The following is a 23342-nucleotide window of genomic DNA, read 5'->3' as shown; positions in this document are numbered from 1 at the left end:
TTAGCTGGTTTATGCCATTTTGACATTTTATAGAAATTACAAATACTTTGATATCCAAAGACTGTGTAGGGCTTCTCCAGATGCTTATTGACCAAAACAATTCACAGATGTTTGCTTATCCTTCTGTTGAATGTCCTCCAAAATTAGTCGATCCTAGAATAAGAATACAAGTACAAATGGAACAAACTTAGTAAGACTTACAGAAAACTTTATTCCTGTAAGTTATTTTGGGAACTTATTCAAAGAAGAGAGAAAGTGAAAACCATCAAAAATTAAAAATAAAATCTATACATTTTGAGAGAACTTTTGTATAGCTCTTTTTATGAATCTAAATATGTTCTTTTGTATTTATATAAAAGAATTAGGTTTCTCTTTTATAAAAGCACTTCTGCCATATTCCAATTTCAGCTACACAAGTGAATGTCCAAAGCATTGTTCTGCATATGAACTGCAACTAACTTATAAACGTATAGCTCAAAGACAACTAATACTTAAGTTCAATACAGCTGTTTGTTTTGGGTTTTTTTACTTCGGTTTCTACTACATTATTTACAGACTCTATCAGGTTCATGCATTATTTCACTCTGTCCAGAAATTCCACAAGCAAAAAAATTATGATGTAAGCTTACATAAGCTATGAGCATTCATTACTTGAGTATGACTGAATTTCTTAAATTATCTTTATTTTGGTCTCATGAAGTTTCATGAACTCAAAACTGCTTGGGATTTGTTACTCTTGCAATAGAAAGGTCACATTTATTAATGTGGACTGAAAAATGTTTTATAGCCGAATTATCCTTTTAATGTAAATAACAAAGATTTCACTTGCGATGTAAACTTTGCAATACAAGAATTAGGTTTCCAAGATTGGTCAGGGTGCTGGATAATCTCATCTAGGCTCCCTTTCCCAAAAATGTTGGACCAGACAATCTTTCAAGGTCCCTTCCAACCTGGGCTGTTCTATGATTCTATGATTTTATGATCCTATGATTCTATCATTTTATAAATTTATCTGCCCCAGTACACCCCTCTTGGGCTGGTCTCTGTGCAGCTACTTTTGTTAGTTTTATGCTGCACTCAACAAATAATACCCTGGACTGTCTTCTTTTTTACTGCCACTGTGGACATGTGTGTGTGTCTTGACGGCTAGATCTGTAAGAAATGTGAAGTTGAGACAGAAAATTTGGCAAATGAGAAAACAGTACTAGAATTAAAAAATTAATGGGATTGGGAAGATTACTATTGAAGTCTTTGATGGGATAATAGGTAATAATAAAAGAAATAAAGTTAATATCATAGAGAATATGGGAAAAAATGGCCAGCAACAAATGATCATAATTCTCATCTAAGCCTTTCCTCACAAACTGTGAAGATACACAGCATGTGACAGAGAAGTACAATAAAATAAATATTTATAAAACATAAAAATAAAAGACCAGAAAATGCTTCTGTCTAATTTTCTTCCCATCATTTCCTTCTTAGTTTTTTTTTGTTTGTTTGGTCTGTTTGTTATAACTATCCAGAGGGTCTCTTTTCTACTTTTCTTGCTTCACAGGAAAAATAGCCTTTACCATGCTCTCATGTTTTTTTCGTTTGGTCCATCCTGCTTCCTCTTTTACACTGATATTCTTCATTCTTATCTCCATTCTTCAAAAATTCTTTAATCTGCTTCCTCTATAGCCTTTGTTCTGTCCCATGCACTGCTTTGGGCTCCTTTTCTCTCCTAACCCTTTTAATATCCTCACCTTTTTTTCTATTCCTTAACATATCTTCCTTCCTCTTCTCTGTCTCATGATCTGCTCATTCCCTATCCGTTTTTCATTTTCAGAATGAGTTCACTCATTTGTTCCTTTCCATTAAGATTCCCCAGTCCTAATAATCAGGTGACTATTACTTCACTTCTCATTCTCAGAATATGGCAGTTTCCTTTTATGTTCCCTTTTTCTCTGCTGGACATAGAGAGATGTCAACTGTCACCCACTTTCTACAACACACCATTCAGCCATACAGGAACTGTCTCCCATTCATTCTTTTCATTACAGACTTTTTTTTCCCTTCTTTCCCATATGTCAACTCAACTATTCTACTCTATTAAAGTTGATTATCTCAGTCTTGCTGTGACTCTGAGTTCACTGCACATCCTCCACTCATGTTTGTTTTTTTTTTTTCTCTACTCCTTATTTGAGATTTGTTGCAAGATTAGTTTTTAAGTAATTATCATATGCTTTGCATTATTTAGAACTGGTATTTTTCTAGAAAACTATTACGGAAATTATTAGATTTAAATGTCTGTTAAAATGTTATTCTGGGGTGAAACAAGAACATATTTTCACAGCAGATACTCTATTGCACAGAAGGCTAAGGCAAAATACTGAACATAAGCATAAACATTTTTCATATTTTCCTGATAGCCCACTTCCAATTTTGAAATATCACTTTCGTGTTGCCTAATCTATTTGTTATTTACTTTTCTCCAGTAAATAAGTAATAAGCATATGTTATGCTGAAAATTTTTCAGGAAGTGTTAAATGTTTTTATTTTACAAAATATACTTGCCTAAATGTTGTCTTTGCAGAAGTCCAGAGATGGTGATTGGATGTCTTGTTACAGATGCCTGCGGGGAAGGCGATGTAAATGGATACGACTGCGGGGTTCTGAAATCAGAAGTAGCCCATGATCCCCTTCTACTACTTTGTGACCCAGATGATGATGTAAGTGAACATCCACTATGTGGTAGTCTTATAGGAGTGGATCTGTTAATGAAATGAATTTGTGGATATGATTTCAGGCTACTTTCCTAGTACAAGAGATTTTAAAACCACTTAAAGTCATAGTGTTAGTATTTTAATAGAAAATGCTAAAAATTATTGTGTTCTACATATTCCTTATCATAGTTTAGTTCTTTAGGATTTTTACATATTTTAAAAAGCAGAGGGACAAAACAAATTATATGAGAATCAGAGATGGAAAAAAAGAAATATCTTGTTAGATGCATTTTTTTTTAAATTGTGCTAGGAATATATATTTGGCTTAATGATGATAGTGAGCAAAAGTTTACTTTTTCTGGAACCATTTCCAGTTTTTTCTTGATGTTAATAATTCTCACAGTTTGAGACATTTTCAATTTTTAGATGAAAAACCTGAAACACCTGCTACACGTTGCATGAAGACGCTCAGGTTATTCAGAAAATAGCTCTTCTGTAGATATTGTGTTGTCATCTCTGATTTTTAAAAGAATTATAAAGCAGACACACTGTTGCACTTTCTTACTATAAAATTACTACCTTTTGTATACAAGTACCATAACTGTAGATGTCCACAGTTAGAGGAACTCAGATTATCTCTGCACGTTTTTGAAGAAAGTGATTTCAAAATAAAACTTCCAACAACAACAAACACATTCATATAGGTGACAGCTAGCCTGCACAATAACACTTCTTCAGCTACAGAATATAACCTTTAAACATACAGATTAATACAGGCCAGAAAAGAGAAATTTCAGTCTCCCACAGGAGATGGTAACATCTTGAAAAGATATTTAAATACCTCGTAGATCCTGCTCTACTGTTTTGACTTGACATTATTCCAGATGACTGACAACTTCTGTAGGATACACTACCTGTAAGAGTCAAATTGTTGAAAACAGGGCCAATATGAATTACTCATTTTACTTAAGAGATAACTTTGGAAACAAAGATTCATATTTTACTTGCATTATTTGGGACAAATTCATGATCAGTTTATTCAAGAATTAAAAATGGTGCATAACTACAATAGACAATGGAAGATAAGGAATTGGCCGACAAAATAAAGTCACCATGTCACTTGAGAAAGGATTAAAATAGCCCTAAAGATTAATAATATGTTTTTACAATTTAGCACAGACAAGACATTTGCTGAGGCATGAGTTGTCTTCCAGTGCCTCTTGCTGGAAGAAGATCCAGCAAAAGCGAGGGCTATCAGAAGTCTGCAGTGGTACTCCAACAGAGGGTAAAGCTGAAAAATTGTCTCTTTAGTCTCAATAGATTAATCCTACATAGAGCTTAGCTGTCATGAAAACATCATATTGAACCATTCCTGCAAATCTTTTTCAAGTTAAGCACATATGTTGGTTATTTGACTTTCTCTCATTTATTAGATTATTATTAGACTATCAAGATAGCTCTTCTGAAGTACTCCAGTTCTTCAGCTATCATTTCTTGCCCCATCCATCTCTGAGAAGGAAACTTTCTTTAGTGCACCATTAAATCATTGTTTCTATTTGCCTTTACTTTTGCAAGTATGCTCTGATTCATTCAGCTTTGTCCACTGCAAAACTTTATGGATCAATTCTGGAATGTGCTGAACACATAACTGTTCTACCTATAATTTTACTATCTAATTAAATATCTATTTATATCTAGACACAATAAAAAATCAGTTAACCTCAAATCTTGCTACCTTGTTATCCATAAACATATAGGCAAGCATGCATTTTGGAAGGATCTGAACATAACATAGAAAAAGCAATTTTTACTCCTTCATTACAATTGCATTGCAATTGCATTTGTCTTCATTTCAGGATGTTTACACCCTGTAAAAACACAAGAGCGCTAAAAGCTCCTTATGTGGCTGGAGATGGATTCTATTAACTGCTTTTTTTTGAGAATGGACTGTTACAGAAACATGCTGAATGTAAAACCAAGGATGGGAGGGACACATGAACGGTAGACCCACAGAGCATTAGGAATTCTGGGAAACTACTCACAAATAAACAGTACTCAAGGAGACTGCACTAATTTCAGTAGGCTGTCATTCGCGTCTTAGTTATATCAAAGTGTTACTCAAGTTCTGCAACAGCCCAGGTATGAAAAGAAGTACAGGCAGGTAAAAATATCCTATTACAGTGATGTGGTGAAAAAAAAATCACCTTTCTGAAGAAATTCTTGATCTCAACTTAATTACCTCTTGTTTATTATGAAATACTTTCATAACTCCCATTTAGTTTCCCCCCTTTTCCTCATGTGACTTCTAACATTACATTATGGACAATGTTAATCTCTCATAACTATAAACAAACATAATTATGAAGGTTAATAGAGGGTCAACGATATATATTGCAAATATGGCTGTTCTGTTCAACCATACACATCATGATAGTATTTTGTTTGCAAGTGTTGACTATGATTGCTCAGCAAAAATAATTTTGGTTACAAGTAATTATTCACAGAACAAAGTAGGTCAGTATTAAGAAGACTTATTTCATTCTTCATTTTTAACCATTTCCCATCTGCTGGATTGATGTCTACATGACACATTCCTTATACATCAATACAATTCAAGTTTGATCAGTAAATTGCTGATGTATGGATTTGAATTTATTAATCCTCTTAATGTAACACAAACAATATCCAGTTAGAAACTTTATTTTTACTCACCCATACGTCCATCTTGTGGTGGAGTTATTAATGATAACCTTGTTGGACCGGTCGGTGTCTCAAGCTAAATGAATGGCAAGGTATTAATTACAGTGTAATAACTTTATTAATTATTAAGGTCTTTTAAGCAACAGTGTTACATTTTTGAGGTCTACAAAGTCTGCAGATTTCTGGCACTCTCCACTGCCAGTTTTATTTATAGCACTAAAATGCAAAACCTCAGAATTAAGTTACTATTTTTTAGAGATATATGGGGTGGGGAGGAAGTACATGCATTTTAGTTTTATTCCAAGAAGTACTCTCTGTCACATTCAGATAAGAAAAATATCAGACACTTACATCATTTTCTGTGCTGAGATTCCTTTCTTAAGCTAGCATCTGTTCCTGGATGTTACCTCTCCTAATCAGGGTACTAATACAGTGAAAAGCTCCTGCCTTCATTCTCATCTTAGAGACATCATTCAAAGCTTGCAAATCCCTACTCAAATATCAGGTTCTAACACTGCTTTCAGACGATTGAGTTTTACACCTAGCTTTTTCTTAACATGTGAAGATACTATACATACGTCAATGCCCCTGAGCATAGACAAAAGCAAGATTACCTGGTCAAGCAGCAAACAAAATGGTGTATGAAAGGTGAAAGATAATGACTGGCTTGATTTGTGGTTAAAAAAAACCTTTTAGCCATCATAAATGAAATTTCAGGAATGTTTAGAAAATCAGTGTCATGTGAAGAGCACCAAGTGATTCACCTCTTGTAAATTCAGACATCTGCAATGACAGCATTTACATCCATCCTGATCCCCCCAAATTCCCTTTCTTGTCAAGAAAGAGAAACAGGAATGAGACCAAGAAGTGTCCTTTAGAATGAGATTAATCACACATACTAATCCATAGTTTATACTTATGGATATAGGTCTATCTATGGATATAACCAATCCATAGCTTATAAAGGAAACCCTGAGATTCTAGCATAGATCTGCACTGCAGACATCTACATGAGGTCTGGTGAAGGTGGAAATCTTACATATATTTATTTCCATTCCTTAATATATTAGAACTTAAATTTAATTGCAACTCTCAGTTTCATGCATTAGAGACATTTGTTTTGGAAACAGTTGCTATATTTTTATAATATAAACATACTGAGATTTCAAGAATTTGGCATTCAATATAGCATTAGAAATTTAAAAGCCTTTATACAGCATGCGGAGAATATAATTCCAGAAATCAGTGTTCTGATTTATTTCATTTTGGTCCCTTTTTGGGGAGTATCTGACTTCTACTAAGCATCAAGCATAGCTGAAGGGGGGGGGGGGGAGTATTTTATTTTTTGCAGTATTAACAGAATAGGAGAAGTCAAAAGCATATATATGTATATATAAAAACCCACTTACTTTCCTCATTGGTGAAGGTACAGGATCAATCTCCATTGACTCCAGCCTTAAAATAAAGGTCAAAATAAGTATGACATTGTAATAAAAATAACACATTCATTATAATTACTAAAATTACATTATATTCTCATGTTAGATTTGATTAATAATGGAAAAGCATTATACATAATGCATAACACATATGAGTATTTAGGACTTGTTCTAAAACCCACTAGCAGTAAGAAAAATCTATTAATTGATTCTGAGCTTTGGTTTAGACATTTACAAAGAAAGTTATTTTATGATTAGAATTGTTATTCTTGCATTTAAGTCAGAATAAATATGCATATTTATATATTTGTCACTTGTCTCCACAACAAGGGCATTTTGAAGTTTTCTTTTTTTTAAAAATAAAATCACAGTCACAGGTATAGAAATCTTTTAGCTTCAGCAAGCTGTATGTTCAATCTATTTAAAATTTAATGAGCCTTACTGGAGTTCATCCCATCTAACTTTAGATAACTACAATGTACATATAGGTACCTGTACAATTCATTTAGTTTTTCCCTTTTTTTCCTCTATCTATCTATCTATATATCTATCTATCTATCTATCCAGAAAGTCTTTACAATAAGGTGCATCATACCTTAGAGATTTTTCCATTGAGCACAAAGCCAATCTATACAAGCAGTTATGATGTACACTTGCATAGATAAGAGCCTCCCCAGTTCTTTCATACTTACACAGTTTGCAAAAACAAAACAAAAAAATCAGAAAATATACTTATTTAAAATTCACTAAAAATAAAGAGGTTTTGTTTATAAAATATCAGTCCGTTGTCACTGTTAAGATTTTCATTGAAAATTAACAGATTTGTACCTACATTTCAGAAGTGGAAGGATGACTAGGATGAAGAGAACATGAAGAGTAACCATTCTGTTTTCTGGAAGGAACTAAAGTCATTAATAAATTTATTATTAGAACATAGCTATATCCAGTGTTATGTATTCCATAGTCAATATCTTAAACCAACACTTCTTACTGGGAAGTGGATTTCTACTTGTACTGGAAAATGGTACTTGCGTAGTTTGTTCAGGAGGTTTCATACTAAAGGGGAAACAGAAGAAACAACAGATACAAATTGAAAGCTGGTTTGGTTAGTTCATTTGTCCAGCTGGCCAATAAAGCATAAAATTAAAGCATTTTATCCATCAATAGCTGGTTTAAACATGACATTATTTGCCACGAAGCAAAATAACAATCTATTTGATAAGCTATTAACCTCTTCTTCTCTATATCATGATGCCTCTATCAGTCATTACATGTCCAACGGTATCAATTTAGGATAACATTATGGCAAACTACTTTATGGAACAACAGATGTTAAAATACAATTATTAACTACAGTTGAGCCAAAAATCTTAATTTTGAAATATACATTTCCCAAACTTTAAAAAAATTTAGTTATCAAAAGAATTGTTGGCATATTTATGCTATTCACCAACAGCTATGTAAAACTGATACCTTTGCCAATAACCATAAATAGGAGGAATGTGTCTACTAGGCATTCAAGGAGAAGTCCTAGGTCACACTCCCTTAGTAGAACTCTGAAAAATCTGAAATTCAGTAAGAACTCTGTATTCAGTATAACCAAGATGCTATTTATTTGAGATGCAGACAAGAAATAGGAGGCAGTAAATGAAAATATATAAACTATGATAATCCACCACATACATAGTTTCCTTTATACTGTTTTTCTTCCAGTTATATTACACCAAGCAGCATAAGAGAGCATAATACAGTATTATGTGCACACCAGAGTCAAAAGAAAGTCTACACTGAAAAAACACAGAAAAGGAATAAAGATCAACAATTTGCAATTAAATAGCTGGCTTCATGAACTGGCTTATTAAGGAGATTTCAGCATCCTTGAACACTGGTATTCATAAAGTGGCATTCATGAAGAGCTTCTCTCAAGCAGATGGATCTATAGGGAGAAGTACATTGTAACTATACACTAAAAACTCTTAATAACCATGTTCACTAAAAGGGAAAAGCAGATCAAGGCTGTTAGGTTTTTTTCCTAGCAGTTTTTGAAATCTTAGAAAATTGAAAGGACAAAATAGGATATAGAAGCAAATACTATATGGAAAATGTAATAATTTCACTATAGGTGGATCACAGTAGGTCAATCTTTTTTGTTTTGTTTTATGTTCTGGTAAGCACATTTTTTAAATCTTAAAGTAAGATAGTACGTTTTTTCTGCATTCATTCAATTTAAACAAACATTAGAGTGCTGTATAGGCCATGTGGACTTTAAAGCAGAGATAAGAGCAATTAATTCAGTAATTATACCATAAATAATGGTAAAAGGGAATCAACAACAAAAAAGGGTGAAGAGTGCAGAAATGTTACTAGTCATGTCCCCTTCAGTTTAGTCTTGCAGCTGATCCTCTTTAATATATTCCCTGATGGCTCAGGGATAGCCCGCAGTTTGTGAAATCTGAAGACAGAAAGTCCTGAAGATAGAAAGTTACATCAATATTGAGAACTACATAATGATTTTTAAAATGTGATATTTTCAAACAAATACTTGAAATAAAATTTAATGAAATGAAAAGTAATAGCACAGAGTGAGCTTAGGGATCAATAAGAACTTTGGCTTTAAGTTGGAAATAAGATGAAAAGATTATGGTCAGTCAATGAGCAGGGGGATAATGATGAGCTACCTCTTGGCTATCTCTTTGATGCATTTGTGAAAAAAGGCTAATTTAAGATGAGTCAAGAAGTAGATTTTTACTAGAAACAGAGAAGATGAAAATCATGTTACAAAACTCCGGTAATTTTGCAAGTGGGCTAGACTATAGGAAAGATATCGTAGTACTTTCCAGGCTGATGCTGGAAAGCCCATTGGAAAAAAACACAAACACGTGAATGTGAATGCAAATCAAAAATGTAAAACTGAATATCTATATGATAGACATTGTTAAAAGTTCAGTTTTAGATGAACTACTGACTTGAATTTAAAAAATAAATGGATTCCCTCCTGACAGGCTTGGGTAATGTGAAGAAAATAGACCTGATGACAGAAATCACTGTTCATATATTTCTGTAAAAATATGCTTCTTCTATTTATACAACACAATATATGAGAAAGGCAAATAAAGCATGACCTTTTTATTGTTTTATCAGTTAAACTTACTGTTGCCTGACTACAAAGACTATTTCTCATTTACTTTTGCTGCCTTAACCTCTTACCATTGTATCTGATGCATTTGTTGTGTTACTTTCTTGAGAGATTCTTCCAACTTTATCATCTGTGAGATAAACATAAACAAAATCTATTTGTGTGATATTCAGCTTCATTTTCATACAACTAGTAGTCTGAAGTGTTGAAAGTCTGTTTTCTGTTGGTTTTAATCTTAGATATCATTGCTATTCCAGATTTACTGGGGCAAGACTGTAGTTGTTATATGGATCTATTAAAACGGCTGAAGAAGATATGCTTCTTTTTGGCAGTTACAGACATAGTTTGATTACCTTTTGTTAAGTGTGCTGGTAACACTGGATAAATGATGACTAAGAAAAGTGCTTAAAAATAGTTTGCTTTTATTTTTCTTCCTCTTTTCCATATCTGATAAAAAAGTTATGTTGCATTTAATATGCAAATATCTGGAAAAGTTACCAATAACTGTACAGAATACCAGATACCATGTTCCCGTATTTCTTATTTCAGATTCAAAATTTATTCAGTTCTATGCAGTACCTATTTATAATAAGCTTATGTGAAGAGTATTTCCTATTAAGTTATAGACACAACCAAAACCATCTCCATTAAAGAATGTTATGAGCTTGCAAAATTGAAGAACATTAAGGTCAAGAACATTAGGTCAGCTCCCTAGTATGTGTATTTTTTACAGTCTTTCATTACATGAGCATATATTATATTTTATGAAGGATGTAAAAATTTACTCAATAGCCTCAATACTGCATCTATATTTTACCCTTGATTTCCATTGTGTGACCTTAGTCTTTCATTACTTCACACTATTCGTATTTTGATTTGAAGACAAATTATGAATTTTCTTGTTAACTTTTCATGCTTCTCCTCACAATATTATTTGAATTCTTAAATAACATTACCTGATATACCTTTATAAAATCATATTGTTTGTGAGAGATATTATGCTCTTTTTGCAGATGTGAAACTCTGCAAAACAGATTAAGGACAAAATCTAATTTACATAAGATTTGGGGGGGTTGTATTCTTTTTTCTTTTTCCTAAATGAGAGCTAGGTTCCATTATGGGAGAGACCAGTACAGATGTGTGTAACAATGTACTTTACCCCGTCACTCTGTAGGACTGGATCATTTTAAGGCCAAAATACCTTAAAGAAGGTGAACAACTACTTGGTTTTCAGTATCTCTGGGTCCTAGCACAACATGACGTCTAGACTTGCCAGGAACATGGACATCAAGCACCCACACCACACACCATCATCTGCACCACAGTATCTGTACGACTCACAGAAACAGCAACAAAGAAGCTTTTATCAAGGCCATGAGAGCTCTTGGCTGACAGTGACAAGGATGACATACTAGAAATAAGGAACAAACAAGATGGCCAAGCATGAGAACCCAGTTGTGAATTTCCTTTTGCAGTACTTGGGCAAGACCTGCAGAGTGGAGAGTGGCAGGAAGAAGAACTTGTGTCAGAGGGTAGATTTGTGCTTCCTCACCTCCCTGGGGTTCATTGCCCTTTGCCAAACTGTTTATACTGCTAGTCATTCTTGCTCCAACCTTTTCCCACTCACCTGCATCTCAAAGCCCCTGCCAGGAAGACTCAGACAGAGATTATAACCCTGGGTGTGAGCATCCACTCCCACTCTCTCAACCTGTATGCCTCTGGCAGCTGTGATTTAACTTCCCCAGAGGAAGCATTGCTAACTGAAACTCACAGGAAGGAAGCAGGTATATCACTGCACAGGGAAACTCTTCTCTTCCTTGCCTCACTGTCAGATCATTTCTCCGCTAAAACAGTCTCACCAGTGCTAGCCATAGATGTACATCGTGTATTTAAGACAACCAGCCTCTTCTGACCCTGATCCAGTGCAAGCAGTTTTAAAATACTAACAAATACATAGAATGGACAAAACAACAACAAAATCACCCGAAACAGTGTGCCATTGAAATAGCAACCAACTAAACCTCCAGCTCTTTCTGTACTGTCAGTTAAGCATCTTCCTTAGGTCAAGCGGTGTCCTTGAGTACTTCACAACCACTGTTAAATTAATATCTCAACAGCAAACTACTTAGAAACTTACCATCAAAAGTATGAAAACTCTGCAGATTCTCTGAAGATAACATTTCTATTTATGCAAAATTCTATTAAGAACTTTATTTTACTTACCATCCAGAGCCGGTACAATAGATTAGAAGGGGGCATAAAATCAGGAATCCTCCATGGCCTAGCTTTGAAAGCAAAAGGATAGGACCTTGAAAGAACTACCCACTCCACAGTGCACTAAGACTGTTCCCAAAATGCAGTCATGGAAAGCAGAGGAGAATGGGCCATGAAGCCATGAAGCATGAAGTTACCAAGATGTTCCACCCATGAGAACCATATCAGATGCTCTCCTCGCACATGAAATGGCCAGTAGGCCAGCTATATGAGTTTGCCTCTGTCATTACATGCATAGGGCATACATGGGTTGATTCACCAGTGTTGCCAAGCAGCTTTAACTAATATACTTGGCCATGTCCTTAAAAATGAATGAAGCAGCCAATTATTTAATCAAATATTTAGAAGTAGCTGAGAAATGAAAAAGAATTTTTCTTTCCAACCTACAGAGGAAGAGGCATTGTCACAAATTCATTTCCCGTTCTCCACAGAATAATTAATTCTGTTCCTCTTCCCATTTGAGCTATGCCTAACTCAGGGTATTAGCCCTTAGTCTTGTTCTCCATTGCTCAAGTGTCCTGGTTTTGGCTGGGATAGAGTTAATTTTCTTCACAGTAGCTAGCATAGTGCTGTGTTTTGGATTTAGTACCAGAAGAATGTTGATAACACACTGATGTTTTCAGCTGTTGCCAAGTAGTGCTCAGACTACTCAAGGACTTTTTGAGCTTCTCCTGCTCGGCCAGGTGCATAACAAGCTGGGAGGGAGCACAGCTAGCACAGCTAACCCAAACTGACCAAAGGGCTATTCCATACCATATAACGTCATGCTCGGGGGGGGTTAGTTAGTTCGGTCGGTCGCTCGCGGCTCGGGGACTGCTTGCGGCTCGGGCATACATGGGTTGATTCACCAGTGTTGCCAAGCAGCTTTAACTAATATACTTGGCCATGTCCTTAAAAATGAATGAAGCAGCCAATTATTTAATCAAATATTTAGAAGTAGCTGAGAAATGAAAAAGAATTTTTCTTTCCAACCTACAGAGGAAGAGGCATTGTCACAAATTCATTTCCCGTTCTCCACAGAATAATTAATTCTGTTCCTCTTCCCATTTGAGCTATGCCTAACTCAGGGTATTAGCCCTTAGTCTTGTTCGCCATTGCTCAAGCTTCTCATTTAGTTGCCAGCCCCAGTCTTCTTTTCCTCTAGGTTTATCATCTGCATACCAGTCTCTCCCCACCTCTTCCACTTTCTCCTCCATGCAGTGAATTGGATTATTCTTTTAAAGGTATAGAGAAGGCAATGGAAAATAAACTAGGTGTTAAGGATGCACATCTGAATTTTGATTAATGTGCATGCAGGTGAGTGCCAGTACAAGAATGGATATATTATTCTAAGTGTTTCAATAATAGGTGAATATCTTTTCTAAAAATAAACCAAAGCAACAAGGCAAACATAACCAAACAAAAAAAAAAAAGAAATTAGTTACCTTTTGTCTGCGGTATGCTAATAAATGTTTATGATGTTTTTCTTGAAATTCAGAAACCTAAAAATAAATACAGTTATATCAATTTTCTCCTAATTACATTTATACAGCCTCAACAAAAAAAGTGATGGAGAAGAACTACTTCATAGTATTCATTTTTTTCTACATTTTAATAAGTATTTAACATATCTTCTTTAAATCCTCTTTAAAGAACATTCCAAGTTACTATCACTGATAGAGAAAATCTTCCAAAGTTAACTTAATCTAGTATGACCTACCCTAGAGTTGGTAGATTTATTTCACTTAATTTATATTTTAACACTATGTTCGATAACAAGGTATAGATATTGGAAAGCCACTTTAGCCATGGTGTTTCTTATTCATTAGTGCTAAGCAAACACATAAAATTAATGGCAACATAAAAAGTAATGTGTCTTACTGGCAATTATAGCTTGCCTTGTAAAAATATCCTGTTAATTAAAAAATAATTGTTAGACACACTGTCTGGTGGCGTGTAAGCACTTCTTCTGTCCAAATGAGGATCATAAACCATGACAGGTAAAAAGTAAAAATATACAAGGTAAGCAAGACAAGAGCTTGACGAATGAATTACAACAGGCAATAGCTTGCTAATAAATCTTCCTTCTCACATGTAAGAAAGCTGCCAGAAAATGTCTAGGGATAGAGACAACCAAGAAGAAACACTCAAAGAAAATAAATCCATAGCGGAGTATCGAATTGAAATGGTTACTTTTTATTCACTGTAGAAGAGCCTGGAAGATTCCTATGGGATGCTCATCAAAGCATCAGAAGTGTCTTCAGAAGAACTGATGGAAGAAACAACCTCTCAGAAAGTAATGGCTCTGAGCTGCCTCCCACCACTCAGAAATGAATTCTTGGGTCTATAAAGAAAAATCCGAAATTGACAATTCAGTGCTCAGTACCAGTCAAATCAGGTCTTAGATGTGGTTAAAAAATGAATAGAATAGGGAACATCATTATTTCACTTCAAAAAATGTGTGTTACTATATGCTGAGTCTGCTTAACATCTCAGAAATTATATAGTAGGTCTGGAAATAGCTCAGATTAATCAGAGGTATGTAAGAGTTTCAGTAAAAGAATGACCACATAGACTATAAGTCTTCATGGCTGAAAAAAAGACAATTGAAGAAAGGATGTCTTATGAATCTAAAACTAACAATTAGCACAGATGGAATGCATGGGAATGGTTGCTTTTTCCTCTAGAATGGGATTCAGGAGTATCAAATGAAACCAGCAGGTAGCAGGTTAAAACCTGGAAGAGGAAATCATCATCACACAGCGTATAATCTATGGACCTCCTTTCCATAGTACGTGAGAGATGTTAAATATTCAGAAAACAACTCGACAATTACATGGGGAAAAATATCCACCAAAAAGCTTTTGAATGCAAAGGCACCAACCCCACCTTGAGAAATCCCTGTGCCAAATTGTTGAAAGCTAGGAGGCTGTTCTGAAGACATATCACAACATGGCAACCTTGCTCTCATATGCTTTCCTAAGCACCCGCTGTTGTGACAGGATATTACATAAGTTAAACCTTTGCCCTCACAGAGCACAAGCTACTCTTTTGTCTTTTGATGCTGGTAGAAGTTCTGAATATACCTTAATGCCTTAATTACACGTCAACGTGTTTCCCATAGGTTATCTCAGGCTACAGAAAACCCACCTTAGTCTTTTGGGATCATGTCCATTTTTACCTTTCTTTGACACATTACAGGAGTTTGCATTCATGTGTGATTGGTGGTACAGCTGTCTGGATTTGTTCAGTTTACAGAACAACTGCTGATAAAAAGTGCATATGGAAGGACAGAGGAAGGTTTCTTGTTCACCTTGTGTCACCTATGTATCATAGGAGGAGGAGTGCTGAGGAAAGGGACCATGCTCAGCTTTGGAGAAGTTTGTGAAGCATAGGGTAGAGAAAATATGAATTCATAATCACCATTAAAGAATGCAGGTGATCTTCCCTGGGTTCCTTTTCTTCTGGATCACCAAGCTCACCACAAGACCAACAAGTACCAACCCAAGGGAGATAATAATACACAAAGAAGTTTGCAGGTGGGGTCAGGGAGGATGTACTACTGTAGTTCAACCTGGAGAGCTTGAAACTGTCACTGAAATGTTCAGTAACAGGGACAGGAACAATGGCAAGTCCCAAAGCCAAGCTGAAGAGATGCAATGGGAGTTTTATGTATTCATTTAACCCAGACAGCTACTAAAGTTCTAGTCTGGAAAGTAAGCCTGAAGGAAGGCATCCAACCTGGAGATTACAGAAGGCAGGGAGGAAATTTACCTGGAAATATTTTATTGCATCTGTCTGAAAAAAAGCAGACATGTTTTGAAGAGGTTTTTTGCTTTTTAGGAATTAGATTGTTCTTATTTTTAATAAAGCTTTGACTTTAAGATCACAGATTGTTTTTAACTTGCTCACTTTGATTAAAAGGAAAAAAAAAGGAGAGAGAGAGAGAGCACATTCAGCTCAGAGCTTTAGCCAGCTCAGGTTTTCACTGTGTAACTTTTTATTGCTATAATTAGGGCACACTATCTGGGCATGTTTAAGGTTCTGGCAGATCTAATTTTTCATTGCATGGCACTGAAAGTGATTTTACATCATTAAAATAACCAGACTAGTGGTCCTCAGAGAGAGTTTGAAAACATAAGCAGTGACCATGATGAATAATTTATGCTTTCTTAAGAACTTTGAAACTGGAATTAAGGAAGTAAAGATGGTAACAGGCATACATTCATTTTCAAGCATTCACTCATATATTTTTCCCATTTATATAAAAATCACTAGAAGTTGCTGATTATTTAATAGAGTTAAAAAGTCATAAGGCAGATTCACCTGTGTTATTTCTTTTGAATATTTCTTGCATAATGTATCTATTCCCATGAAAAGTGATTGAATATCAGGATTTGTCTACCAAGAAAAGAAAGTATACCAGTGTTAGCATTTTTATTTGCAAGCTATATTAAATAAAGCATTTTGTGAAGTATTCCTTATATTGATTGATGTGCATAAATAAAAAATGGACAGACCAAGAGTAAGATGATACAGAAATTGAAAACAAGCCCAGTTTTATTTAATGCCCTTATTAACCATCTGGAAGGCTTTGTGCTTTTGTTTAAATATATTACACACATATATACTTACTGTAACTAAGACAATAACAATTTCCAGGTGACATTCAAGGAAGATGTTGTGGTCCCCTGGAAGAGGCATTGCCTTCAGACCAACAGCCAGGTTTCTGGCAGCCCCTTTCTGGGTTTTTTGGTTCTCACCATTCCCAAATATATGGATGCATCTTATAATCAGTTTTGTTTCAAAGTCCTTTTTTGGAATGGTTCCAATGCTGACTGGGATCCCTTTACATCTCCTGCCTGATCCTAGCATAAGAAAAAAGCCCTAAAATCATAGTTGAATTTTTCAAGTATTTTATGACTGAGATTTTTAATCAGAGATCATGATGTGGCTTCACAAATGGTCATCTGTGTTTTTAGAAAATGTTGAGTAAATGCCCTGTACCTAAGCTATCATTGTAATTCAGGAATATATTTATTATTTTTAGTGAGAAAGAAATGCTACAAAATATGAAGTGAATTACAGAATGCTAGTGACATTTGGACATCTATCCAAATCTGCAAAGCAATGTAGATAACTGAGTTAAGTGTTACTTTAATCCAGAAAACATATATTCCTCATTTATTCATTAGAAAAACAAACAAAATACAACCCCAAAATAGTGACATCAGTTATAGTATTAAGTTAAAATAGTTATATTGCTAAGAACTAACAGTGACCACATTTCAATCATCTTCTACTGTAATTGTAAACAGCTTTTAAAAATGAGGAACCTAGCTAAAAAAAACCATCTACCTGTAAACTCTAAACTGGAAGGTTCTCTTTTGTATATTGTGATTGTATAATAGAAGGTAGGTTTATGACTAGCAAAAGTTGAATAAAAAAGCAAAACCAATCCAAACATATTTAGATGATAAAAGAAGATTGTCCCAGAAAAAAAAAATCCTTCATGTAAGGAACCACCTTTCAAAATCCAATCAAAACGAACTGAAACTGTTGCAGGCAAACCTATTTAGGGTCCTAACAAAGCAATGACCTTGGTTTAAGAACCTATCATATCTGAGAAAAATAAAAACCCACTGGCTTAATTGCTGATTTAAAACCCCTTTATAAATGAAGGTTTGTAGAACACTGTTTATATTTTATCTTTCGCACAGAGGAGTAGCAGATGTTAACATGATATTCTGAAATAATGAACAGCGAGGTTCTGATTTATCATAACACTTAACCATCCTCTGGGAAAAAGCAAGTGGGGATCGTGAGGCATAGAAGGAAGATATAAAAGTGACAAGCGTGCATTACTGTAAAGATGAGAATGTTTAATGCGTAGATGTTGATTGCCCCAATATACAATTTGATGAGGAGTTTTAACACATTTATAGGACCTCCTACTCATTGGGAATTCTCCCATAGCATCAAGCTCATAAAGGTTACCAGGTATATTTCCACTCAGGTTCCTGAATTATAGAGCCATGACTTTTTTATATGCATCTTTAATTATCATTCCAATCATTTTATCTGTTCTTAATCAAGGCTAAGCAATCATCATTAATGTCTTTTTTAAAGAATATGGTAATTTGCTTCCTTCCAGTCCTCCAGAGCAGTGGCAGGTTCTAATGAAATATCTAATATTTTTGTTAGTATCCCAATCATTGCATTTTTAAATTACTTCAGTATTTTTTAAGCAAATTATGAAGTTCTGTTGAAATGATGCAATCTAAGACCTATCCAACTTCAGAATTAGCTTTGTTTTGAGCAAGTTGTTGGACAAGATGACCTCCAGACATCCCTGACAACCTAAATTATTCTGTGACTGAAATGAATAACAAAACTTGCAGCCAGGGTAGGTTGATATTGGAATCTTATTAAAATACTTCTTTTATAAGTTTTATGAGGAGCTTTTGTTTGGTTTTTGTTGTGGTTTTTTTTTTTTGTTTTTTTTTTTTTACTTTATTACTGTGTGTATTGTTCCTTTGTATTATGTTTGCATTCTGTTGGTTTGCTGTAATTTTTTATTTTTGGTAGCATTGTCTTCTCCACCTCATTTCAATTCTGCAAGATTCTGTGTTTACAAATATGAAACGAAATATAGTGTAACAGTACTTTACTTTTTTATATTAGGTACACAGAGGTACAGATTTCTGTATTTAGATATACAACAGGTCAGTTTTAAACATATCTAGAGAAATCACGCTCTCCTTTAAGGTCACAGCTTCAGGTTTAGTCCTAAATTGTCCTCTATTTTATATACATGATTGCCTTATAACCATGTGGGACTTTATGTGTTAGCTGTATTGAATACTCTTAATATTTTTCTTCTACCATTGTAAGGTAGGCTTGTTTCTTAGGTATGCATCATTCTAGGAAAATATAGATGTTTTCACAACCCATTTATGGAATCAGCTAAGAAGATGATGGTTCCTGGGAGAAATGGGAAAATTAAATCTTTCTAATGATTTCTCAAGGAAGGGAATTAAAAGTTATTCATTTTCTAGAGAATAACACAAATTCCCAACAATATTTCAGATCCTCTGTTAATCACATGGCCACGAGGAAAATAGTTAAGCTTAAGAGAAAATGGTGAAATAAACCCAATACACTCGAAAACATTGATGCACCACCATGCAGATTTTCGATTCAGTCCATTACATGAAATAATTCCTTACAGTCCACTTTTTCTGATGTACATATGCAAAAGTCAATAAATATTTTTCCACATTTTGAAAACAGTCACTGATGTTACACAGTAGCCAGTCACATTTTGTGAAAAGGTTGGAGTGATTTACAGTCAAGCAGAATCTGAAAACCTAAAGAGTCTCCGTAGGCTTTTATTTGAAGAAATCCATAAAACTAAAAGCTGTATAGTGCATAAGTATCTAAGTCTACCAACCTATCATCAGTAAATGTTCATGTCACAGTTGGCAAACAAAAGGGAAATATTTTGTAATGCAAATACTTTAGCTGTTTAGCAAACAACAGATTAATGTAATACAACAATACTAAATATTCATTTACCTGTTTCGAAAGGAATACGGTACGACAAGGAGTTCTGCATATCAAACATTCATCTTTTTTGCCTGTAAGGTAAAGACACATTTAAAATATACATCAAACTCAATATATATTGAATACATTTTTAATAGAATTTGATGCCTAAACCTTTGTTTGGAGCTTATGGAAGGAACCTGAAGGTTATACAAGAAATGCAAATAAACATGAATAAAGAATTTGATACTATATCCATTACACACAGTTGCACAGGGAAAATGTATGTGAATGTCATCAGGTCTTACTCCTGCAAACAAGCATTCATGTAAATGATTTTATGAATATCATTAGTGTCACTGGATGCAGGTGACTTTTAGTTCCTTTGATTTAAATAGGACTACTTGCCTGGTTTAATTAAATGTATGCTTAAGTGCACTAATGAGTTAGAGTGAAACCTTAACTTCAAAAAATTAATAATATTCCCTTGTGAATTTTTCCTGTGAAAATTCATCACTTTTTAAAACTTTCTCATTTTTTAAATGTCTCTTTGATTATTTGCAAATATATTAGCAAATATTTCTAGTAAATCCATATGGCTACTATATTTATATTTGATATTTATAATTGATAATTTTACTAGCTGCTTCCTTTCTAAGGATTCTAAGGACCAATGTTTATAAACATCTTTAAAGAGTAAATACATTCTAAACCTGTTATTATTGTCATTATTGAATTCACAGCAAAGAAATATGTAATGTCTCAGGGTTTTTTTCTGTCAAACAACATTAACAGCAGAAAGGAAAGCTGTTGCTCAGGTTCTAGTAGCTTGCAAGTTTTATTTAGAGGCTGCATTTTATGATCCCCTCTCCTCAATACAACCCTGTGAAAACTTTTAGTCAAAAGTTTTTAATTCTGAAATACAGATTGATCATTTATTCTCTATGTCCTTACAAAACCCAGGTGATTTAGGATGACCTCAAAGGGAAAAACACTCATGTTTGTCTGCCATTTTTTTCTTTTAAAAAGCAACTTCCTTATTTCATTATCGTTTCCACAGACCTTCATCTAAGGATGTCACAGGAGTCCCAGAATATGACTCAGGAATTGCATGCAACACACAAGAGCTTCAAAACATCACCTCCAATCCTCCTAACGCTGATGAAAATTTTCTAGTGTTTGAATGTCAATACTGAGATTTAAAATGTGTTAAGACTAATAGCAAAACCTGACTAAACAAATCCTGTTTTGCAAATTGCTCTTTCACTAATGCACTAAGGATGCACTTTCCAAAATTAGACAGAACAGAATACCATCTTTTTTCTTCTACAATGCAATCATGGATTGCATCCAGACTCAACTTCTATTAAAGCCTCCAGTTTTCTGTGTCTAAGGCTCGCTCTCAAAGCCACGTTGCTCTGGCCAGACCCATCTGGAGGCAGACACAGGTGGTTATTACTGTTTAAAGAAAACCAATATCAAGAACTGAAAAGGTTTATCAGTAACATTCAACTGACCAGGGAAACGCTCAGGCCTTTCTTTTTTCCACAGTGAGTCAGAAATGCTAACAGTTAAGGTAAATGTGTGCATACTGGTGGTGCCTGACCCACTGAAGCAGAGGGCCGAGCCGGCTGTGCCTGCAGCAGCCATTACCTTTCTGGAGGCAGATCTCACAGATAACATGGCCACAGCTAGTGAGGCTGAACCGTGGGGTGGGCTTGCGGGGCTCACAGAAGCAGGCGTTGCAAAAGACCGGGACGGCCATGGGGCAGAGGGGCAGGAGGGCCCGTCAGGGAGCAGGCGGCTGAGGCAGATGGCCACCCTCCTTGCCGCCCCCAGGGTGAGGCCTATGGGCCTCCCTCCGCCATGTTCCTCCGGTCTGAGGCAGCACAGGGCCCCGAGGTGAGGGGTGGCAGGGCCCCTCCCCCAGCCGGGGAGCCTGAGGGCAGCAGAGTTTGACCCCCACACCCCCAAAAAAGGGGTTTTTCTGGCCTCTCACTACCAAACCAGAGAGGGTGCCCATGCAGGGGATCACCTCTGAGAGATTTCCCCACACACGGCCAGCTGAACTGGACCAGCCAGCAGGGCTCCAGGTAGGCGCTTCACCAGGAGCCCTGTCCTCCTCACAGAGGTGGCCATGCAGCAGGGGCTGCCATCGGTGCAGCAGCTGTGGGGAAAATGACAGTGGCGTTTCACTCTTTTAAATGCAGGAATCTGGGAAGGTTAATAATTTACTGTCACAGGTTTGTTGTTACTTCTTTTGGTGAGGAAAAAAGTGCAAAATAAGGAGTTTTCATTTCATTTGCTAGCTGAAAAAAAAAACCAAACCCAGGGCTTGCTAATTTCCCTTGATGAAAATTTTAGGGGAAAATTCACTTACAGTCCTACTTGCAGCACAGGCTGTAGCTCTGAGTGTGACAGAGCCACTGACTGTGTAGGAGGGACCTCTGGCTTTCATAAACACTACTGCCCCAAAGTGCTTCCCAAAAGAGCTATGATTTAGTTTCTGCTTTATAGTGTTAATTAAAATCTTGAAGAAGACTTAAAACATTTCATCAAAGCAAGGATTTTTTTATTATTATTATTATTTTATAATATTATAGATTATAATATTGTAATATTATAATAATATTATAGATAAAGAATGAAGTGCTCTCACACTATAGTCAAGGCTCCAAGTCTCAGTGCTGGTTTCAGTATAGACCTAATTAGTACAGAGGAACATAATCAGCTCCTTTATAAATTCTGACATGGTGCCTGTCCTTTTGGTTTAAAAGCTGAAATGTATTGTAAGTGAGATGAGTCAAGTTTGTCATTGGGATGTAGTTAGGAGCCTCACACTAAATACCAGCTAAAGTCTGAACCACAACCCTGTAGCAACCCTTTACTAAACTTTCTTCTTGGACTTCATATACTATATGATTGTAACGCATCTTTCCTTCTTTCCCACCACCAAAGATATTATTACAAGACATGTTGTGAGTGCTCTATAAAAGTGAGTTTAATAATACTTATTTACCAGGCATCTCAAGTGACAACTCTGAAGTCTCAGAATTTTTAAATATAGGACGCACCGCAGTGAATAGCTTTATGAGATTTTATTTTGATTCACTTAGTCCATAGAGCGTTGGGTTTTGTCACTACTTTGTATCAACTTTATGGATTCTCACATAGATGCTGTATTTTCATTCCCATACTGTAAACATAAGTGAACTTAAAAGGCAATGTCATTTCCTTGCTAATGAAAATAAAAGGTGAGAAGGTAGAAAAAAGAAAGCAAGCAGTGCCTTTAAAACAATAATTGGTCTACAGATATTTCAGCTTTCATTACCTTTTGGACTAGTGAAATGTCTGGGAAGACAGGTAGGAAGCCAAACCACAACATTCTGCTATCACAGTTGCTTTCTAGAAACTTTTTCAAGTTTTATATTTTTACATGCTAACCGAGTGCTGAGATGGGTCATGTTGTAACCACCTCCAACTCCTTCTTACCCTACTGCTGCTTCGTGAGCTAATTATCTGAATTACCAGCTTTTGACTTGTAACTGCATGATACTGTAG

At 35.3% G+C, this 23342-nt stretch overlaps 1 protein-coding gene across 1 annotated transcript; it reads right to left on the bottom strand.

Annotated features, from left to right (window-relative positions):
• Positions 1–115: 115 nt before the first annotated feature.
• RNF212 (ring finger protein 212) lies at positions 116–21546 on the bottom strand. Its single transcript, XM_009648877.1, has 12 exons — positions 21435–21546; positions 19812–19873; positions 16560–16634; positions 13679–13735; positions 10052–10110; positions 7836–7900; positions 7677–7746; positions 6815–6860; positions 5418–5481; positions 3547–3619; positions 2557–2753; positions 116–153 (listed from the first exon to the last, which is right to left on the bottom strand). Exons 1-12 carry the CDS (start codon positions 21544–21546, stop codon positions 116–118), a joined length of 918 nt encoding a protein of 305 aa, XP_009647172.1.
• Between the last annotated feature and the right edge of the window lie 1796 nt (positions 21547–23342).

The sequence above is a fragment of the Egretta garzetta genome, unplaced genomic scaffold (assembly GCF_000687185.1).
Source record: "Egretta garzetta isolate BGI_Z169 unplaced genomic scaffold, ASM68718v1 scaffold241, whole genome shotgun sequence".
Taxonomy (NCBI): Eukaryota; Metazoa; Chordata; class Aves; order Pelecaniformes; family Ardeidae; genus Egretta; species Egretta garzetta.
This window is presented reverse-complemented; position numbering and strand designations above follow the sequence as displayed.